Below are 19,748 nucleotides of genomic sequence, written 5' to 3'. Positions count from 1 at the left end.
GGCATAAAATGTGCCTCTGAACCTCTGATCACCAACCGTAGCGAGATCAGCAGGTCTTTCCTTCCGGCCACGACGGCGCGGCAGGAACCTTTCCACCTCCACCACCGTGCCGTGGGACTTCCTTCACCCCGAGCAGCTGGGGGGACATGAGCCACCCCAGGGGAATGCAGCCAAGCAGAACACGCAGCCCAGAATAGGCGCCTGTGTCACTAAAACTGCATTCGAGGAGAGAAAAAACAAGTCACGGAGGAAAAAGGTGTGACACGGTGACACACGGAATGGTTGTTGAACTCATGGTGGCGGGGACAGGTCAATGCATTCCTCTGGATACAAGTCAAATAAAAATGGGTTCCATCTGTGCGCCATTATTCACCCGATCAATAAAAGACACGCACGTTACTGTTTTACAAGGAGGGAGAAAAATTATAGAGCTATGAAGAAAACCCACAAATGTGATTTAAAGGGTGAAAGTTAAGTTTTTGAGAAAGCCTTTAACAGGCAATCTCTGACACCTTATCTAATGAGCTCATCAAAATTTGCCAAGAGGTGGTTTGATTAATTAGCTTTAGAGGAAGGGAAAAAAAAAAGCTTTCGGAGTAGAAAAAAGGTTCTTGGATTTGTCAGAGAAATACATGAAACCCCCAAATCAATGGCTGGGGACTGCCCAGAAGATGCACGTTTGTCAAAAAAGTTCAGCTCGTTCCAGAAGTGAAGGGACACTCATGCGCTAAGGGGGACGCCAGAAGAGAGCTGGTGGTTTATGGGAGCTGGGGACTTCAGTGGCAGCAGCTCCTTCTTCCTAACCAGACTCCACCAAGCACCCGCCGCCCACCACCGCAGCTGTTCTGGAACAGGCCGAACAACCCACCTCCTTTGACTACTAAAAATCTCGCAGTATGTTCCACAAGGCACGCGAGAGGAGGCAGCGGATGAAGGGATATGGACCAACGGGGCACTCTGGCCAAGGCTGAGAGCCGACTGCCCAGAGCTGGCATCACACCTCGTCCATCACCTTCAACTCAATCCGCTTCAGGTGGCGTACGCCAAGCCTTGCTACCAGGACAGACAGCAGTGGTAAAGTCTACTCAATTTCCCTTCTTTACCAAGAATTTACAGTTCTTTAATTAAAAACCAGAGGAAATCTGTCTTTTCCTCAGCCAGGACCCTCTCAAGTCCGTGGTCCCAACACAGCAGGACTTGTACTCAAGGCAAACCCCACTCAAAACACGGAACAATAAACATGAGCGTAGATGAGCGAGTCCTCCCACGCACATGTACCTCTGGGAACCGCTGCCGCCCTGACCACAGGGCTGTGAAAAACAGAAGTTCAGATACCGGCGTCTTCTGTCGCTGAACTGCAGCGTCCTGACTTGCCTGAGAGCTCTGCATGGAGCGCTCTGGTAGCTTCATGCCTGCGCCCACCCCCTCTGGTGGGAGGGTGCCTGTATTTAAGGGCAATATGTGCATTAAAGCTCCAGAAACAGGTGTGGATCCAACACTCCTGTTTAAAAAACGTACCTCCAGTGCCTGCGGCTTAGACAAATCCAAACCAAGAAGTTGTGGGTTTCCAGAACAATTTATTTATCTAAGTCAGCTCCTCTGATAGCAGTAGTGTATATGTTGTGATAAACTGACACTGAGAAGATTTAACAATTTCTTCATTTAATAAGTGATTTTCACTACATGGTATTGTACACTGTTATCTGTTCAAAAAAAGATTAACAGTTTTTAAAAAACAAGATTCTGTGAGAGATTTATATAAACCGGTGATCGAGATCAACGCCTCTGGTTGGCTTATCAAGCTATTTTCTACGTTTCTTTGTAGAACAAAGTCCTTCGGCTAAACCGCATGAGCCCATTCAGGCAGATCTAGAACCATCTCCGTAACTCCCATCTTTCTGACACTGGCTGCCACAGGACCGATGCCCCTGTAAAACGGTTCACTTGATCCAAACATACGGAAACTGTACAAAAATGTGTTTACTTTTGCCAGGAATAGAATAAACAGCACAGCATTTCTACTTGCTATTTCAAGTCAGGACTTCCTTTTGTCTCCAGGAGGAAGGCGTGAATGGAAAGCCCTGCCAACTCTGCGTGGTGGGTCGTGTACGAACAGTTTTCTAAGCGAACTTTGGCTTCAGGAAAGACACAAACACTTAAAATAATGGCTTTAATTGTCATTTGAAGTATACGGAGGGGGATGTGTGTCTGAATTAAATATACATCATACCAGTGATGCTGGCAAGTTGAAGGTTATTTCTAATGTTGACAGCAATAAAACTAACGTGTACATGACAAGACATTAAAAGAAATGCAATCCCTTTAAAACAAAATTTAACGTAAAAAAAGTTCACAGTGGTTTGTATAAACAGTATGTGATTTCTGACAGTAACAAATTTCTACTCTCACAGCACACTAGTGCCCTCTTTAGATCCTAAAGAAGAAAAACAAGCATTTACACTACTCATTGTACAGATTCAGAAAGTCAGTTGTACAATTACCCATAATGACAGGATAAGATGCTGTGGAGTGTACAGCTGTAACACCAACGAAAGGGAAGTTTAAAACTCTTTTCCTGGGAGAAAAGTCTTTCATTCGCTGTTACAACCAGCAAATGCCATTCATCAAATCAAAAGGAAAACCACAAACACATTATCTATTTTGAGCAAGCTGAACAGTACACATTACAGTTTTAAAAATGGAGGTTATATACTATAATACAAGTCCCAACAAGGCAGCGCCAAAGTGACTATTTCTTTGCTTGTTTTGTGATCATACCCCTGGGAGGCGTTACAGGTCTGCTGGAATTGGGCTTCTTTTTCTCTGCCGGTTTCAAAATCTGAAAAGATAGTGCGGTCACTTAGCAAGAAGTTTTAGCTTTCTTACAAACAAGCAATTAATTCACTAGTAAAGGCATTATACAGGTCAGCTGGACAAGTCATAAATGTGCCAATAAATAAATGTTTCCTACTCACAGCTACAACAGAACTTAGAGTAGCTGATCTGAGAGCCCGTGGCAACGGACACAGGCTGACAGCTTTGCTGGGATGATTTAATTGCAGGGTAAAACAGTTCACCTACTCACACCAGCAAGGGCTTATCGCATTTTTGAAGACACGAGTGCAAGCACAGCCCTGTCTACATGTGGTATCTGTAAAGATCTATTTGACACAAGCATTACGGTTTTGTAACAGTAAAGGATCAATTCAAATTAGAGCAAATTTAAGTGTGACTGCACTACGTAGGAGGTAAAATCTTCAGATACCATACCTGAAAAGAGCACATTAGAGTTTCATCCACACTCATCATGGCACCCGCATTATCAAACTCTCCACAGTAATTTGGGGCAGAAAAGAGAGTTACCAATTGCCTTTTTGCAAAAAACTCATATCCATCTTCAACAACCTTTAGAGAGAAAAGCAGAAATATTAGACTGGACAACTTCTTTCTGCCAAGATGTAAAGCAGCTTTAACAGAACCAGCAGTTAAAAAACTGTCTACAACTAAGGAACACGAGTTCCTAACTTTTATACCACAACAGGAAGACCACTGCAGGATCCAGTTCAGCAACAGAGTCCATTAGCAATAAGAAAACCAGGATTCTGCTAGGCTCAAGACAATCTTGTTCAGGCATCAGAGACTCAGTTTATGTGTGTTAAGGGAAAAAATGTTCATTACAAGGGTTGTTAAACATTGGGACAAGTTGTTCAGAGCCAGTGAAATCTCAATCCTTGCATATATTTAAAACTTGGCTGGAGAAGACCCTCAGCCAGTCAGGCTTACACCGGTTTGTCCTGTGTTGAGTACATGTGTGTAGGGTTGGAACAGATGACCACCTCAGATCCCTCTGAACCTGAATTATTCTATGGTTTAATGTACAAAATTAAGATACCTGATGAGCTCTACATATGAGATCCAAATCATGTTTATGGAGAAACTTAGCAACCACTTCAGCACCAAAAGTGAAGGACACTCCTCTGTCATTTTCACCCCATCCTAAGACATCCTTGTCCGGGTCAGACCACAAGAGATCACAAAGTAGACCCTGATCTGGTACATCAGTGGGGCGCATAATTCGTCTTATTTGTTCCATTGACTGAAGGTCTGGTGACAAACCTGTTCAGAGTTAAGACACAGACAGTTCACATTTTAGTCCAACTTTGCTCTGCAAGACTGAGGTATTAATTCAAGACCAAAATAATTTGCATTCAAACTGATTCACCATTGCAATTTTACGTCATTCAGTGGCAATGTTAACTGACATTTTCTTAATCCAGCATTTGTTTTAAAGCTTTTGTAACAGAAGACAAGTCACTTTCTGTAAGATTTACTAGAAGCAAGATAAGCAAAGCTATTTCCACATTTTAGAGGATTACAATAATCTCACTGTAATATTTTGCAAATGTCTGTTAAAAGAGCTGCTAAGTAAGAGAGGCATTAATACTAGAAATCACAGGATATGTTTATTTTAACGATCAGGCCTAGCAAGATGAAATACAGCATCAAACAGACCCCATACTATTTTTCACTGATACGTCTCCCTGGGCAACTGTAATTACTTGCAAGTGATAAAGCATTTAAGGTGCAATATGTATTTTATTACTTTGAAAAGTTGCACGAAGCGGTATCACATAGCATAACAGAGCCAATTGCTACAAATGGAACTCCAAACTCACCAGGTTGAACGGGGCTTTGAGCAACCTGATCTAGTGAAAGATGTCCCTGCCCACGGCAGTGTGGATTCTACTAAATGATCTTTAAAGGTGCCTTTCAACCCAAACCATTCTATGATTCTATGAAAATGCACATTTTCAGAATGTTCGTAAAACTCCTAGTCATGTAAGTCTAAAAAAACCTACAAGGATTTTTTACTCAAAAGGAGATGCTATTAAATATGCCTTTTGGTATAAAAGGGAAAGCAGATTATTGTATCTGAAGTTACAAAACTACCAGCTCAATGATTCACAAACCTGACACTAATCAAGCTCAACCCTATCTTATACTTGACCCAAGTCAGAGAAAAATCCCTGAAGTTTTGAAGCTTCAGAAACATAAACATGAAATTGCCATGACTGATACTAGGGTATTACAGTTTCTCAAATATCAACTACAGAACTGTTACTTACCCCCATGACAGCAGAATATTTTCTCATCCACAATAGCTGCAATTGGTAAACAGTTAAAACAGTCTGTGAAGGTTTTCCACAGCTTAATGTTGTATCTCCTCTTACCTAGAAGACATTTTGGAGAAAAAACAGTCAAGATACTTTTCTAACACAGCTACAACCAACCTAATATGGCTGCCCTAAGTTTACTAAGACTTGCAACAAGTTAGCATTAAAGCCTACACACAATTTGTCTTCTCTGATATCCACTAATACACTTTATTGCTTCCACGAAAGTTGCAATGGTCTCCTTCAGTGTGGCAGGGTGCTCTGAAGCGGCTCTGAGGATAGCCCAAGTCTGTTCAACAGAACGACATTCCACTGTTGGCAGCCAGACTCTTCAGTCCCAACTTTGCTTTGGAAAATTACCCCTTGGAGAATTTGATCCACTTCAGAAAACCCTGCCATTTGCTGTTTTTTTTTTCAGGGGAAGAGAGCAATTCTTGGAAAGCACATTTTCTTGAAACTTCTGCTAGTTCTTTGCCACCTAAAGTCTCTCTACGCAAAGAAACAGGACTGAAAAATGAAACTGCTACAGTTTTACTTTCACAGGGACTCTTCCAACAGATATGAACTCTGAACATATTTGTGATATATGACTAAGCCTGTGATTAATCTCTGAGGAGTCAACTCTGAAATACCACCCATCTTTATTTCCTCACCGAAGGAGAGCAAGACATGGCAAGTACATCTTGTAAGCTACAAGCCAAGTATGGCCCATAACACAAGTTGTGAGAATGCTTCAATGCACAATTAGTTTAACAATTTAATCTCCTCTACATTACCTGGATTTATTAAGTCACATCTTTTGAAACATGAACATACACTTCTACTTCACAGCTAAATTACTTGTTATATCAGGGTAATGTCTACATACAGTCTCTGTCACAATAGACCTTAATGCATTCTGCAGTGACAGAGCTGGTACGTTAACTGCATAGCAACATTTGTTCAAATGGAGTGCTCGTGATGCCAAATACATATAAGCACATTTCTTCATTAAAAGGCTGACGCACTGGTTCAAGTAACAACTTCTGCAGCTGAAGCCACCTACTGACAGAGCAAGTATCTGGTGCTCAATCCAAGCATGCATCACACTGAAGGCTTCACACATGCTTTGCCCCATTTAGCAAAGGAAATATTGGTTTTGGACAAAACTAGCACACAACACAGCAGTACTGCATCCAGAGAAGGGCAAAGTCTTTTTTTTAACATTACAAAGTTACAGATTGCAAGCAGCATTAACATAACCACAGTAAAGATCAGCCCATTCTCCATGTTAAGTTATAACACAAGCATGTGTCATCATCATCCCTCACATGAAAGAAACAGAGGTGAACTTTTGTAGGGCACATCAAGTAAAATTCTCTCATCTCTCATTAGATGACCGTATCTTAAGAACTTCAACAATATGTACTGGTGAGAACTGTTAGTTAACATAGCAGCCAATAAATAAAATTACCCACTTGCATGCTGCTTTGTACTGTGAGGACTGGACTCCAATACGATTAGGGAAAGGACATGTTTCCCTTAGCACAACAGGCTAAGGGCCCCCCTGAAGTGCCCAAAGGGAACTGCAAGTTAGGAAAGAACCATTAACACCACAACACTAGCACCTCCTACCCTGCCTTCCCAAGCCAAAGATGCACACATCATCACTATTACTTACATTCATCATAAAACCCATAAATTCTATTGATGCTGGCACATTCATGGTTCCCTCTGAGGAGGAAAAAATTCTCTGGATATTTAATTTTGTAGGCCAATAGAAGACAAATTGTTTCTAAAGACTGTTTTCCTCTGTCAACATAATCACCAAGGAACAGGTAGTTGCTTTCTGGTGGAAAACCTCCATATTCAAAGAGCCGAAGCAAGTCATAGTACTGTCCATGGATGTCACCTGTAAATAGTATTCAGAAGCAACATATAAGTGACTCTTTGCTACATTCTTTGATTGAATCTAGAGAAAGAACAAATACATGACACTTCAGAAAGAAAAAAGCTTGCAGTTAGATACTGCGCACAACACAATTAAAAATTACAGTTTATCTTATATAAAATGATCACATTCTGAAGTTTGACACCTATGTAACGTAATGGTTAACTGCACTAAGATGAAGTATGTAGCTACTTAAAAATATTCATACGCGTCTAAAACAAAATCAAGATTTCAAGAAACCAAGTGCATGTTCAAATGAAAATCTGACATCCAGTTAAACCCTTTACTTGACTAGTAATGGCTGTGAGATCAGGAACCTTTACCTCAGTGTTGGTATTTCCACACAACATTACTAATACTGATGGAAAACTGACCACCTGGGGAACTTGCTTTCCTTTGTACTATCTCTGGTGCATTCTTGACACAACTAGTAATTCAAATTCTAGCAGTGAGGTTGTACAAAAATGAAACTGGCATTTCTGTCCTTGATTTAAATCATGGATTTGTTTCTGACAAGCAGAACACTAAATCATGGTTTTAGACTACCAATGTTATAAATACTGAACAAGCTACTTCAATTTGAAGTAAATCCTCAATGTTAGAGTACGATAAGATACCGTTTGCTGGAAGCTTTTTAAAGTGCATTTATTGAGGCTTTTATTTTGACATTCTTCATTCTTTTAGCATAACTACATGTGTATGTGTGTGTGCAAAATGAGCACCACTGTGTACAAGTACAGTGAAACCAAACTAGAAGGTAATTCCCAGAAACAGTACAGAAATCTAAGTTTCCAGAAGGATTTTAAAATATTGTCAAACCACTGTTCAACTCTGAATAGCAGCTACAATAAACTACTGTAGTTCTCCTTTGTTTCCCCTTGTTTAGTCATGACTAGGACAAACATTATTTCATTGATACAAAAACTCCTTTCCAAAGCTTCATGTGAATCCCCTCCCCAAGAGGCCTGGTGAAACTGGACCAGTTACTTTTTGTGTTTGGATTATTTTGGTCCCCACTCCAGTTCCTATGTTTGTTACCTTTTCCTCAACTCCTCCACCCTAAGCATGCAGCAGGGTTTTATCTTCCCTTTGTTTATTAGTTCCACTATTAATAAGTGACAGGAGCATCTGGCATTTGTCCTCTGCTTAAGGTCTGCATTTACCTGGCACCCCTGTCCCCCCAGGCATCAAATCATAATCTCAGTACTCACCACATATTTTCAGTGGAGCTTCAAGTTCTAGTAGAATAGGCTGACTCAGAAAGATTTCTCTGGATTTCAAGCACAGTCCTCTAATTTCATTCTCTTGAAGTTGAACATTTTTGCCTGGTTTTGATCCTCGCACTGTCAGGAGGAGTCAGAAGTCAGTTATCAAAATCAACAACATCCCCAATGTTATTTTAAGAGCCTGACTAAATGCCACTGTAATACAGAATGAGAAGATAACAGGGTAGTATCAGTCTGCTGAGGTGAAACTGCACTGCTGTGTTACCAGAGAAAGGGTAGCGTGTTCTGTTTCAGTTGTATGTTACTTTCATTTAACAGAACTCATGGCTCTACACTTCCCCCGTTAAATGACACATTTTAAATAGCATCAGTTTAGTCCTATTTAATTATAAAACCTACCTTGGACAATGTGACTATATATATGTATTATTATTTTATTTTTTTAAAGTGAAGCAGTTATACACTTGTTCTCTGGAAAGCTGTGTGAACTTGAGAAAAGAAAGTCTCCTATTTAATCATCAATATCATAGCTCATATGTGCAAGCTTCCAGAAAACTACCATATAACCTTGCCTAAGACAGTATCTAAACAAACAAGACTACGGTACCAATAAATACTGTACTGCCCCATTCTAGACTGCAGTTAGCAAACATGGAAGAAAAACAAGCATATGATTAGGTCAGAACTATACATAAAGAAACATTTTTGGATCACAATGACAAAACTTGTCTTCTTATCATTGCCTTTGAGTACAGCAAGACAAGCTAGTAGTAGATCTACCTCCCAGCCTCAGACCTCAGAACTTTAGCCTCAGATGCCTGGAAACAGCCTGACAACACTTCCAGAAACAAAATCACTACACTGGTAACATTGCCTAGTCAGGTGACCTACTGTGTGCAACCCATATGGTATTGAGACTGAAGAATATACGCTCTTATCCAAAAAGGCTTGGTCTTTACATCCAAAAAACACAAGCAACAAGCTCCACATCCTTTCAAACACAAGAACCTATGCAATATTACCTTTCTGAATTTCTAAATCACCTCTTAGATAGCATTTCAGTCTAATGCCCTTGACACTGTTTAACCTCAGAGTGAGATATCTGGAAGGTACAGATGACTCTAATCTCTGTACTGTCACTGTGGGCCTTGCACTACATGAAATCAAGAAGTGAGAACTGCAGTAGGAAAACACTGGTGGGGGGGCAGGCAGGGGGCATGTTTTAGAAAAAGTAAGAACGAAACCAGTTGTCTTCCAAAGGGATTACAGTTTCTCATTAGCACAGAACTTTCCTACTTTTGTACAAGCCTCTGATCAAGAGTAGAGAACATTGCTCAGTCAGCATGCATCTTATCTAGATCGAGAATAAAATGGTTGTATAATACCCATCCATAAAATCAAGCGTCATTGGACACAATCTCTACCAGCACTTACAGTGTTACAACCAAAACAATTCTACCCTTCATACTGACTCCCAGAGACCCTAGTCATGGTGGCACAGGCTGCCCTACAGAATCACTGACAAGACCCTAAACCACACAACTTTTCCTCAAGCAAGCTTCAAAATTAAACTTTAGTTCAAATTACAATGTATACCAACAGTGACATTAAGTTAATTGTAGGTCAAAAGTCACAGCTTTAATAATGCTATCTTTCAAGCAATACATGCTTCTTTATTATTCACTGCCTATGTATTATCACTCAAAGCTGACATTACACAGCAACACTGGGAATTACCACTAAACTTCATGTCTTCCATTAAAATATTCAAAGTAATGAAGCATATAAATGAAAGTTAAATCTTTGTCACTGCAGTTTATCAGGCATGAAGCTTTTCATCCATACAGTAATTTTCCAAACACTCCTGAGCAATGAGCAAGTTACTCAAAATGCCAAATATCCAGAAGCAATAAAGAACAGAAATTCACAGTATAAAGTGATCAGCTGGCTGAATTATAAATGTTAAATTTTCCCCTACAATTCAACTTTGTTTTTGAGATAATACAATATACTTGCATTTAGTTTTCTGAGAAGCCAAAAGAAATAATCTAACTTTCCATGATACGGTCTGGTTAGAAATTGCTAAAACCAAACTCTGTATCTCACATCCATAAATTAAGAAGCATAAAAATTATACAGACTACGTAATGCACTGAGTCACTAAAGCTCATGAATAAAGCATATGCATTCATTTTTGCTGAGGATTAAATGAAAATCTGAAAACTGACTGTTTCAGATACAAATTTCCTATGTTTCTCCAATATACTTTCATTGAACCAGTATAATCTTCATGCAGTCTTAGTCATCTGCTTGTAGAAAACCCTGACAAGATCAAATAATGCTCTGATGCAATTCACAAATTCACTATCACAGATACCAGAAGGATGAAAGAAGAATAGGACAATTTGATTCAGTTCTGTAGCATGGTGCCTTGCCAATGACATTTTGACCACTTTCATCCAACATGGAATTGGCACAGAAGAAAGGAGAGTGTTCAATTTCTTCTAACATTGACCTACATATCCTGAAAAGCTGGGAAAAATATTTTTGGCTTCAGAAGAATCAAGTATGCAGAAGTGCATGCTGGTTTGAGGAATCTATATTTTTAGTGCAAGGATTTTGTCATCCACAATGAAAGAGCTGGCAAGGAAATGCAGGATGCTCAGTCTGAATGACTTCTTAAAAGATTTCTCCGAGTCTTCAAGTTACTTAGTCCACTAAGAAAGGCAAAAATAATACCCTATGAAAAAATATGTGGTGTTTACAGTTTCTTTTCTCTGCTTTGGACAAAAACAAGGCAGCTTGTAGAGATCAGACAGTACAATACTAATTGGCAGCTTGGTCATAAAGTCAAAAGAGCAGCTCAATAGTACTGTACATGCACATTTGTTCTTTCAATGCATAAAAAATAGCCTCTCTCAGAAATGACAGTGTGGAACTGACAGTGGAACACGCTAAAGATTCATCAGGTGAAGAAAAAAGTCAGCCCATTTCAAATAATATTTTATTTATGTCTTGTCTCAACATATTGCTGTGCTATTTCCAGACAGTAATATATTCCTATCCTCTTTCAGGCAGAGATGCTCCTGTTCTTAAAAATCATTTTTCGAGAGCTTGAATTTCAATGTCCAGTCTGGGTAGTCTTCTAACAAGTAAAATCTTCGCCACTGCACAAGTATGAGAAGTTTTGGAAAAATAAGCTCTCCACTGGATGGAAAAGACTACAGAAATGATCCCTCCCTGGAGTCTGTATGATCTCTGAAGAGATACTGACTTGAACATCGGTTCCAACTAGGAAAATTAACATTGCTTTCCAAGTCAAGAAGGAAAACTGCTGGAAAGCAACAACAGATACCAACTCTAAAATGAAGGTGCACTATTAAGAGAGGTGAGCGCAGTACGACAGCAGCCGCCCAGCGGGGGTGGGGGGGGGGTGGGGGAGGAAGTAAAAGGAAGAGCAAGAACTTCATGGCACCCCTGTCATTTTGGTGCAAGCAAACAGAGCTAGAACAAAGCTTAGCTGCAGCTGCCAGGAGTCAAAACACCACCTGACACCCAGGACAACTTTTATACATTTCTTTGCGAAGGGTAAGTGGGTCAAGAACTGTGGGATCTAGAACGTAACAGTCAGACGACCACATGCATGTACAGTACAACAGGCTTCTATACCACTTCCCATCACTAGCATTCCTCAATGCTCAGTCTGGTGCCACACAATCCTTTACCTATGCTATTACAGAATGGGTATTACCTCATTCAAGGTTCATATGAAAGGGACAGATACTTAGGAATGGATCCAAAAATAGCAGAATATTAAAAAATACTAGAAATTTCAGTGATCCAAACACCTCATTTTCCTCCAATATTGCATTAAAAGAAGAGGCAGAAATTGCTGTCAAGTGAAGTGGCTAGAATCAAGTTCTTGTACAGAAAATGTTGTAAAGAAAATAGTCTATCAGCAGGTCAGTTCATTTTTTGGCTTATTAAACATTCCCCCAGTTTTACCATATTTTACATTCAGATGTCTGCAGTCCTAGAGACATTTCCAAAAATACTGCAGGTTGTTTTTAATCTTGTTTTTAGCAGTTCCTGATGACAGTTTCACATTCAGTTTTGCACCATAGGCACAAAGGGAATAAATAACTTGAAAGTGGTTGATATAAAAAAGGTTTTACTTTACTGCAGGCATTACCAACTTTGATCAGATCATTTCAAATTCAAAATTGAAACTGAAAAGCAACTCCTCAGTGCCCAAGCCTCTAAAAAGAAGTTGTTTTAGTCTACTTTTTAGTACAACAAAAGTTCACAATAGCACTATCAAACAGAAGATTCTGCATGACTGCAAAATTTTCATCCTGTAACATACTTCCACACTGGAGAGAGCTTCATAGCAACAGGTACTCACGCTGATCACTAATACTCAGAGATGACAAATTCCTCCACTTCACTGACTGGGCAACAGACACGGAATTTAACCAACTTATTTGGATCCACAGCAGTGATAGGAATCTAATCCTCATCTTCCAAATGGAGAACTATTTCCCATTATTAGAAACTGCTGCAACACAGCAGGAAACAATTAACATTAAGCTGCACAAACTATGGAAAATTATATGGTCTGAGGTCAAAAAGTGCTGCTTGTCTATTAAAAACTTTATGGTAGTATCCCAACTCATCAACAAGTGAAATCTAACCACATTTCAGATTAACATCTGTGAGAATCAGACACAGACATATCTCAGTATATGAAGCTAAACAGAAAGCAAGCCTTCAGACTCATCATTGCTGTATTTAGCAGGAAATGTAAAAAAAAAAATCCGAACCCTGCATTTGCAAGAAATAGTCTTCTCTAATGTCAGCATTAGTTTATCCATACTCTTTGACTCAACTATTTTTAATAACTCTTTCCCCATTTAAAGCAAATTAGAGAGAATATCTCCTTGACAGCTATACAACAGGCTTTACCGGGAATAGAAATCTGTGGGTGTACAAACAGGAAAGTTTGAGGATTTGGAGTCTTTTTGCCGATTTTAGCGCACTAACCAGGATTTCAGCTTTCATAATGGCTATCACCATTCTAGCCTCACATGGCTTTATCCAAAGTAGCCTCCATTCATTACTTAGTTTTCTGTTAATAGCGTTTGCAGAGGCTGCAGCACAGAAAAGATTTTGAAAAATGTAATTCAACTTGGGTTCCACATAGGTATGTTGAAATTGTGTTATTTTACCCTGTTATTTATCATTACCATGGTAAGACTAGTACATTTCAATCTTGTTTTCTAGATATGTTACTATGAGCTCCATTTTCAAACCAGACCCTACTTAATCTGTGAAAAACTGCCAACGTGCTAGATGAAGGAAACGGATAAGTTGCTTAAGTTATAGGGAGAACATCTGACATGACACGGAAAGGAAGCCATGCTCACACTCAGGGAATCTCGGGATTTGTCACTCATTCTTTGCCTGGTGCTGAGCAGGAACGCTGCCATTTCCTGGAACCCTTTCCATGACCGTGCCACTGATTTTTCATCTTACGGGGAGCTTTTCTAGCATCTTCTTTTCTACTGGCAGTTTTGGCTTAGCAGACATGCTCAGCCACAAGCTCAGAACCACGAAGTTAGTGCCTACAATACTCCTCCTAGGAGAGTAATTCACTCTCAGGTTTGCCCCTTCTTACTCCTCAGTAAAGTGAGTTAGTTCCATAAATATTTGAGCCTTTATCCACTATCAGGGACACTTACGAAATATTTCAATGCTGTCATTTACTATACTTTAGAAGCCTTATTCTTGTGAAAATTATTGTTAGTACAGTTACTAGAAGTGGCAAAATTAGAGAACTTGTACTCATGAAATTGTTCCTAGCAGAACAAAACCCCAGTAGTAAGGAAAGTAACAAATATAAATTCAATTACAGCAAAAAAAAAATCAGTATGTTCAATGTTTTCACTGTAAGTCCTTCTAAGGCTGAGAATAATGTTACCGAAAAATTATCTTTTTTTCCTGACATTTCAATGCCAAATGGCTCTGTACTATAAACATTTGGAGCAAGACAGACTCTTCAAATATTTACCTTAGAATGAGAAGCTGAATATGTACTTCCAGGCCTTTTAAAGTTCAAAATAATAGTTTCAGCTAACTAGCCTAATCTGGGTGGAAAAGCATCTGGGGGACAAGTAAGAATAATGTAATTTGATCAGAGAAGTCAGTACAGAAAGCAAGTAAAAACCCCCTCACAAATACATTATTAATGCCCTATATTAAGAACAAAAGCAAGAGTAACTTATTATTCACCCTTGAACCACTTCACCTCAACCATTAGACTAAATTCACTAATGGCGTAGCTCTCTTGGTCCCTTCCAACAGTGCAATGCTAAGGCATATTATAAAACACAAATACCTGCTTAACCATATTTTCTCACTGATTTGAAATATTTCGCCACATATCTCCTTAATACTTGCATTTATTACCTTTAAAAGGGGATAACGCCCCCTGTTACATCATTTGCACTTTACTAGCAAAATCACCTGAAGTTAACTGTTACAAAAATATGTAAGTATACAGTTTAAAGACAGCTGTAATCAAATAACAAATTTCTCTAAAAATCAAAGCTTGCACAAAGATTTGGGCAACTCAGTTTGAGTAATCTGATTATTAAAACAGGTTTTGCAGTGTTTTCATGCTTGAGTATGATTTTAATCTGTGTGCAACCTTGTCTGAAAAGGTTATCACTTGAAACAGAGTTCTGGTACAGGCACACCAGACTTTGTATAACTAACACTATGCAGTTGTTCTACGAGAACCACACCAAAAAATAATTTCTTTTTTTGCTCCAAATCTAAGTAGGATGAGAATCCTTACACATACTTCAGATAGTTTTTTCCCTCCATGCAGATCTCCACCTTGGAAGTTCAGTCCAGTCACCTATGTAGCCAGACTGTAGTAATTTCAGGGAAAGGATGAGTCTCTCCAAAGAGAATGGCATTTACACAGTAATTCACACAATTTAGCACTCAATCAAAAATGCATGTTTGCTAAAATGACATATCATTTTGCCCTTTCTGGAAAAAAAAATAAAAATGACAGAATGCCACAAAGGTCAATCATTACTCCGTCTGGCAAAGATGTTTATAATAGGCATTTAATAAGCAACGAAAAAGCACTAGCATAGGTTACTAACACTGGTAATTGTTTTAAATATTTAAAAGACAATCATTGCCTCAAGGAATCCAAAATCCCAGCTGAAATGTCAATAAAGGAAAAAATTTAATTTCAGTTCTGGCAGCTGATGCAACCTCAGGTAACATCTTTAGTTGCATGAACCATCTCTGAAGAGATCTTGTCAGAAAGCTTTCTGAAGTCTGATTTATGAACTCCCATCTCCTCCAAACGTATAATACAGATATAAGCTGGGTAAGAATGTAACATAGTGACAGAGTACATCTTACTACTTTTTGAAACTTTAAACAAGAGAAATAATTCAAATATCTTTCCAGGATTATCTTATTCCATGTCTTTGATATTAAGAACTTAGACTTTGAGAAAACTGCCCTAATTACACTAGGGGAAATCAAGTAAGAATTGTAACTAACACCTGCAATAAAACGGGGCATACATTAATATGACGCCAAACGTATGAATACAGGAGCTGACATCTACAAATTGTACTACTAGAGTTTCAGGAAAATCGTGGTCTAAATTAATGAAGGGAAGCCTTTAAATAATTTAAACCAGGGCAGTTTAAATTCGTAACAGGCAAAACCCAAAACGGATCAGAGGAAAAGCCCTATTTACTTTTACTTATTCTAGTTCAATAATCCCGTAATACATCTACAGGATTTTTAACTCCAAATCATTTCTGGAGTAGCTGTATTGTTCCTCTGCCTGACCTTTTGCTATCCAAGTCATTACACAAGCAAAATCTCGTAAGAAGGAAAGGGTGTAATATAGCTGGAACACATTTCTTCACCATTTCTCTCAGCAACATCTCAGATGACTTTGTGCCAAATGGAAAAAAGTTAAATCCCTGACCAAGCTCTTCAAGCCTAAGTCCAGATGAGATGCCCACCCTGACATATGTGAAATGAGGCTGGATCAGGCTAGCTTCCTTCTCTGAATAATTATGATTTTCCTTGATGCCTGCAAGAAAATTTGCCATTGACTACTTCTTAGCCTTTTGCCCTAAGAAAGATAAATCGATAATTCTAGTCCAGTCCCGACCCCTGCAACTGAAGGCATGATGCCGAAGACACCCCCTGCAACTTTGAAGTCCTCCTTTGATTTAGAAACTCCCATGCAACTCTCTTCAATCCAAACCACTGACAACACAAGACAATAAGCCCCTCCACAAACTGTCTGAAACGCCAAAACCCAACCCTTTATTCGCACCTAAAAAGACACCATATGTTACGAATTAAGAGCCAAAGTCCTACAGTAGCATTAATGCAAGCAGCCCATCAAAGCTAAAACCACGGTATCCTGAAAGCCATGCAAGTCTCCTCCCGACTTTCTGAAAAGCTGCCTCAACAGACTCTTTAAACACGCTAGGTCTTATTTCCAGAGCCCTACGACTACCCAGCCAAGCACAGACCTCATGTGCACGTGTGGAAGGCAAGACAACACCCCAGGGTTTTTTTTAACTCTTTCTTACGAAAATAACACTAAATTAAGCATCTCCTTAGAGCTGCAGGGGAGGAGAAGGAGGGCAGCCGGCTGGTCCCAACGCCGCACCGGGAGCTCAGAGGGGATCGGAGGCCAGGAAGGGCTCGGAAACACATGGTCTGAGGGACAAGTTGGGGCTGAAGGCCAGAGCCGCCCGGGGCGACGGCGGAGACGAGCCCCAGGAAGACAAAGCGCCTCGGCGCCCCTCCATTTTGGTCCCCCCCCGACCCCACCGGGCGGGCAGGACGCGGTGCATCCCCCGCGGCGGTGGCTGAGGTGGGACCACGAAGGCGCCGCATGGACGGGCTCCCGGGCACCGGCCCGGCCGCCACCCACCCCACGGCCACCCGCCCCATGCCTTCCCGGACCCTCACCCTCCAGCAGCCGTTGGATGATGCTGTCGATGTTGAGCTTGTCTATATCCGCCATCGCCTCTCAGCGGCCCGGCGGACCCCTCCCCGCGGCTCCCCTCCCTCCGCTCGCTGCTTGAACGGCCCGACTTCTCTCCTCGTTCTGTCTCGTTTTTCCCCTTCCTTCTCTCCTCCCCACTCTCCTTCTTCCCTCTCTCTCTTCCCCCCCCGCCCCCCCCTCGACCGCCGGTCTCAGCAGAGACCCAGCACTGAACAAAATGGCCGCCGTCTCCTCATCGAGCTCGCCCGGCGCACGGATACTACGAGCGCGACGCGGCTCACCGGAAACCCTTTATAGGCCGGGCGGGAAGAGCGGGGCGGGGAACTCACTGCCGCCGTTCCGCGCTCGCGGGATGCTTCCGCTCACGGGAGGTGAAATAGTGCGGCGGTGCCGCCTCCCGGCGTCGGAGCTGTCACAAGGCCCGGGCTCCGTCCGTTGAAACCTGGCCGCGAGCTGGGCTAGCGGGCCGTTTGGCTTCCGCCGATGGCGGGAGGCGGTGGCTGGGGTCGGGCTTCTGTCAGTGTTGCCTCCTCATAGGACCCGCTGAGAGGCTCTGTTGCCACGACCCGTGAGGCGGCAGCTCGGTGTGAGGCAGTGGGCATGAGGGGTGTGCTTCCCCTCTGTGTAATGGCTGCTTCCCCAGGCCTAAAACAGGGTGAATGGCACCAAAATGACACCTGCAGCTGCAACCTCCCTCGCAGGGTGCTGTGGCCTGTGGGGAGGAAGGCCTGTGTGGGGCCATGCTGCTTGTGAGGTGACCAGGGGAAGGCGGTGGTGGCCCCTTCCAGCTCCCTGTAGGCCCCAGCCTGTGCGACATGGGCCCGCAGGAGACCGATGGACTGCCACTCGGTGCTCACCACGCTCGGTCAGAGCGTGCCCCAGTGCGCGGGCGCTGCTGGGCTGTGAGCTCCCGTCCCCGCTCCTTCTCCGGAGTTTCTGCAGCCTGAGCAAGGCCTTTAGCTCCCGACCAAATCCTGTCTCTGCCCCCGCGAATAAGTAACAAACGTACAGCTCTGAAATCCTTACGGATGAAGAAATTAGCCTACCCTTTCCAGAGCATCTTGCTATTTTATTTCACACTTCTGCTATTATTCTATCTGTAGCTACAGCTTGGCTACAAGCAGATGAGGTTCTGCCCGTAAATTGGCTTGCATTTGCAAGGGAGATGGGCTGTGCGGGCCTTTCCTGCTGTTCAGCTTGCATCTGTGATTAAATATTCTTTAATTGCTTTATTTACTCGTGCTTTAATTTGCAGGGATGGCTCTGTCGACCTCTCTCCTCCTCCTCTCCCTTCCCCGTATGAATTGCTCCCACTATGCATCCCGGATTCCTCCTGCCGACAGTTATACAATATTCATAACAGCTTATTACCCTGGTGGGGCCAGAGCAGAGTTCAGGTATGTGAGGGCGATAAAGTGAAGGACTTGCAGTCTCAGCACACCTTCGATCTGGCGGGAGGAAGGAGATAAGAGGACGCAGAGTCTACCCGAAGCGCAGGTGCGCCTGTTGCAAAACACAGCTTCAACGCTCCACTTCCCTGAGCAAACGCGTATCGTAATGAGCACGCCCAAGCCGATATGCTAATCTCGGTCATGCTGGTGTAAGCCCAAAGTAACCCCGTTGAAGACAATAGAGTTACTTCAGATTTACTTCAACGTGACAGCCTTTGCAGATTTACATCTATTTCTGCCCTGCACCTTCCTGGGGAGCGACACCCCCCCCCCCGGCTCTTTTGCACCGAATGCTTTCCTTCACTTTCAAATCCTTTCTAATTCTGCAGGGAAAGTTGTTCTCTCGGACTCAGCTGAATTATTTAAAAAGGGAAATCGGTTTTATGTTTCCAGAGGAACCTTCCTGGCCTTGTTTTCGTTGCTGGAAGTCTCTTCATCTTATCTCATCTCATCCATCAGCTGTTACCCCCTGTTACTCCAGGGATGAGTCCTGCGAGGATCTGAGCATCTTTGGTGGGGTGCTGAGTCCCTTTCACTCCTGTGAATGCTCTTGGAAACAGCATGGAGGAGGAAAGCTCAGCACCTTCCAGGGTGTGACCAGGGAGATGTACTTGGGAATTCACTGGGAACACTGTACTTCTGGAAGGAAGGATCCAGCCCTTCAAAAGAGTCCCGTCAGGGCAAAGAATGTATCTCACTTGCTGAACCACATCAGCACTGTCAATTCTCTTTAAAACAGGCATAGCCAAAGGGAAGGGAAAAAAGTGACAGATAAAGGCGAATCTGTCGAGCCCCCATCATCACCTTAATAACCAACGTGCTTTGCTACAGCTCCCCGTCTCGACAGCAGCCGCCAGTGCTTGGTGTCCTGTTCAGAGCGGGCTGTATTTTTGCACA

The 19,748-nt window shown here is 41.9% G+C and overlaps 1 protein-coding gene across 1 annotated transcript; it reads right to left on the bottom strand.

Moving 5' to 3' along the window:
• Positions 1–2,156: 2,156 nt before the first annotated feature.
• PPP1CC (protein phosphatase 1 catalytic subunit gamma) lies at positions 2,157–17,553 on the bottom strand. The gene is made up of 7 exons (XM_063351181.1): positions 17,364–17,553; positions 8,316–8,447; positions 6,835–7,065; positions 5,127–5,231; positions 3,893–4,116; positions 3,271–3,405; positions 2,157–2,839 (listed from the first exon to the last, which is right to left on the bottom strand). Exons 1-7 carry the CDS (start codon positions 17,416–17,418, stop codon positions 2,750–2,752), a joined length of 972 nt encoding a protein of 323 aa, XP_063207251.1. The 5' UTR covers positions 17,419–17,553; the 3' UTR covers positions 2,157–2,749.
• Between the last annotated feature and the right edge of the window lie 2,195 nt (positions 17,554–19,748).

The sequence above is a fragment of the Chroicocephalus ridibundus genome, chromosome 13 (assembly GCF_963924245.1).
Source record: "Chroicocephalus ridibundus chromosome 13, bChrRid1.1, whole genome shotgun sequence".
Lineage (NCBI taxonomy): Eukaryota > Metazoa > Chordata > Aves > Charadriiformes > Laridae > Chroicocephalus > Chroicocephalus ridibundus.
This window is presented reverse-complemented; position numbering and strand designations above follow the sequence as displayed.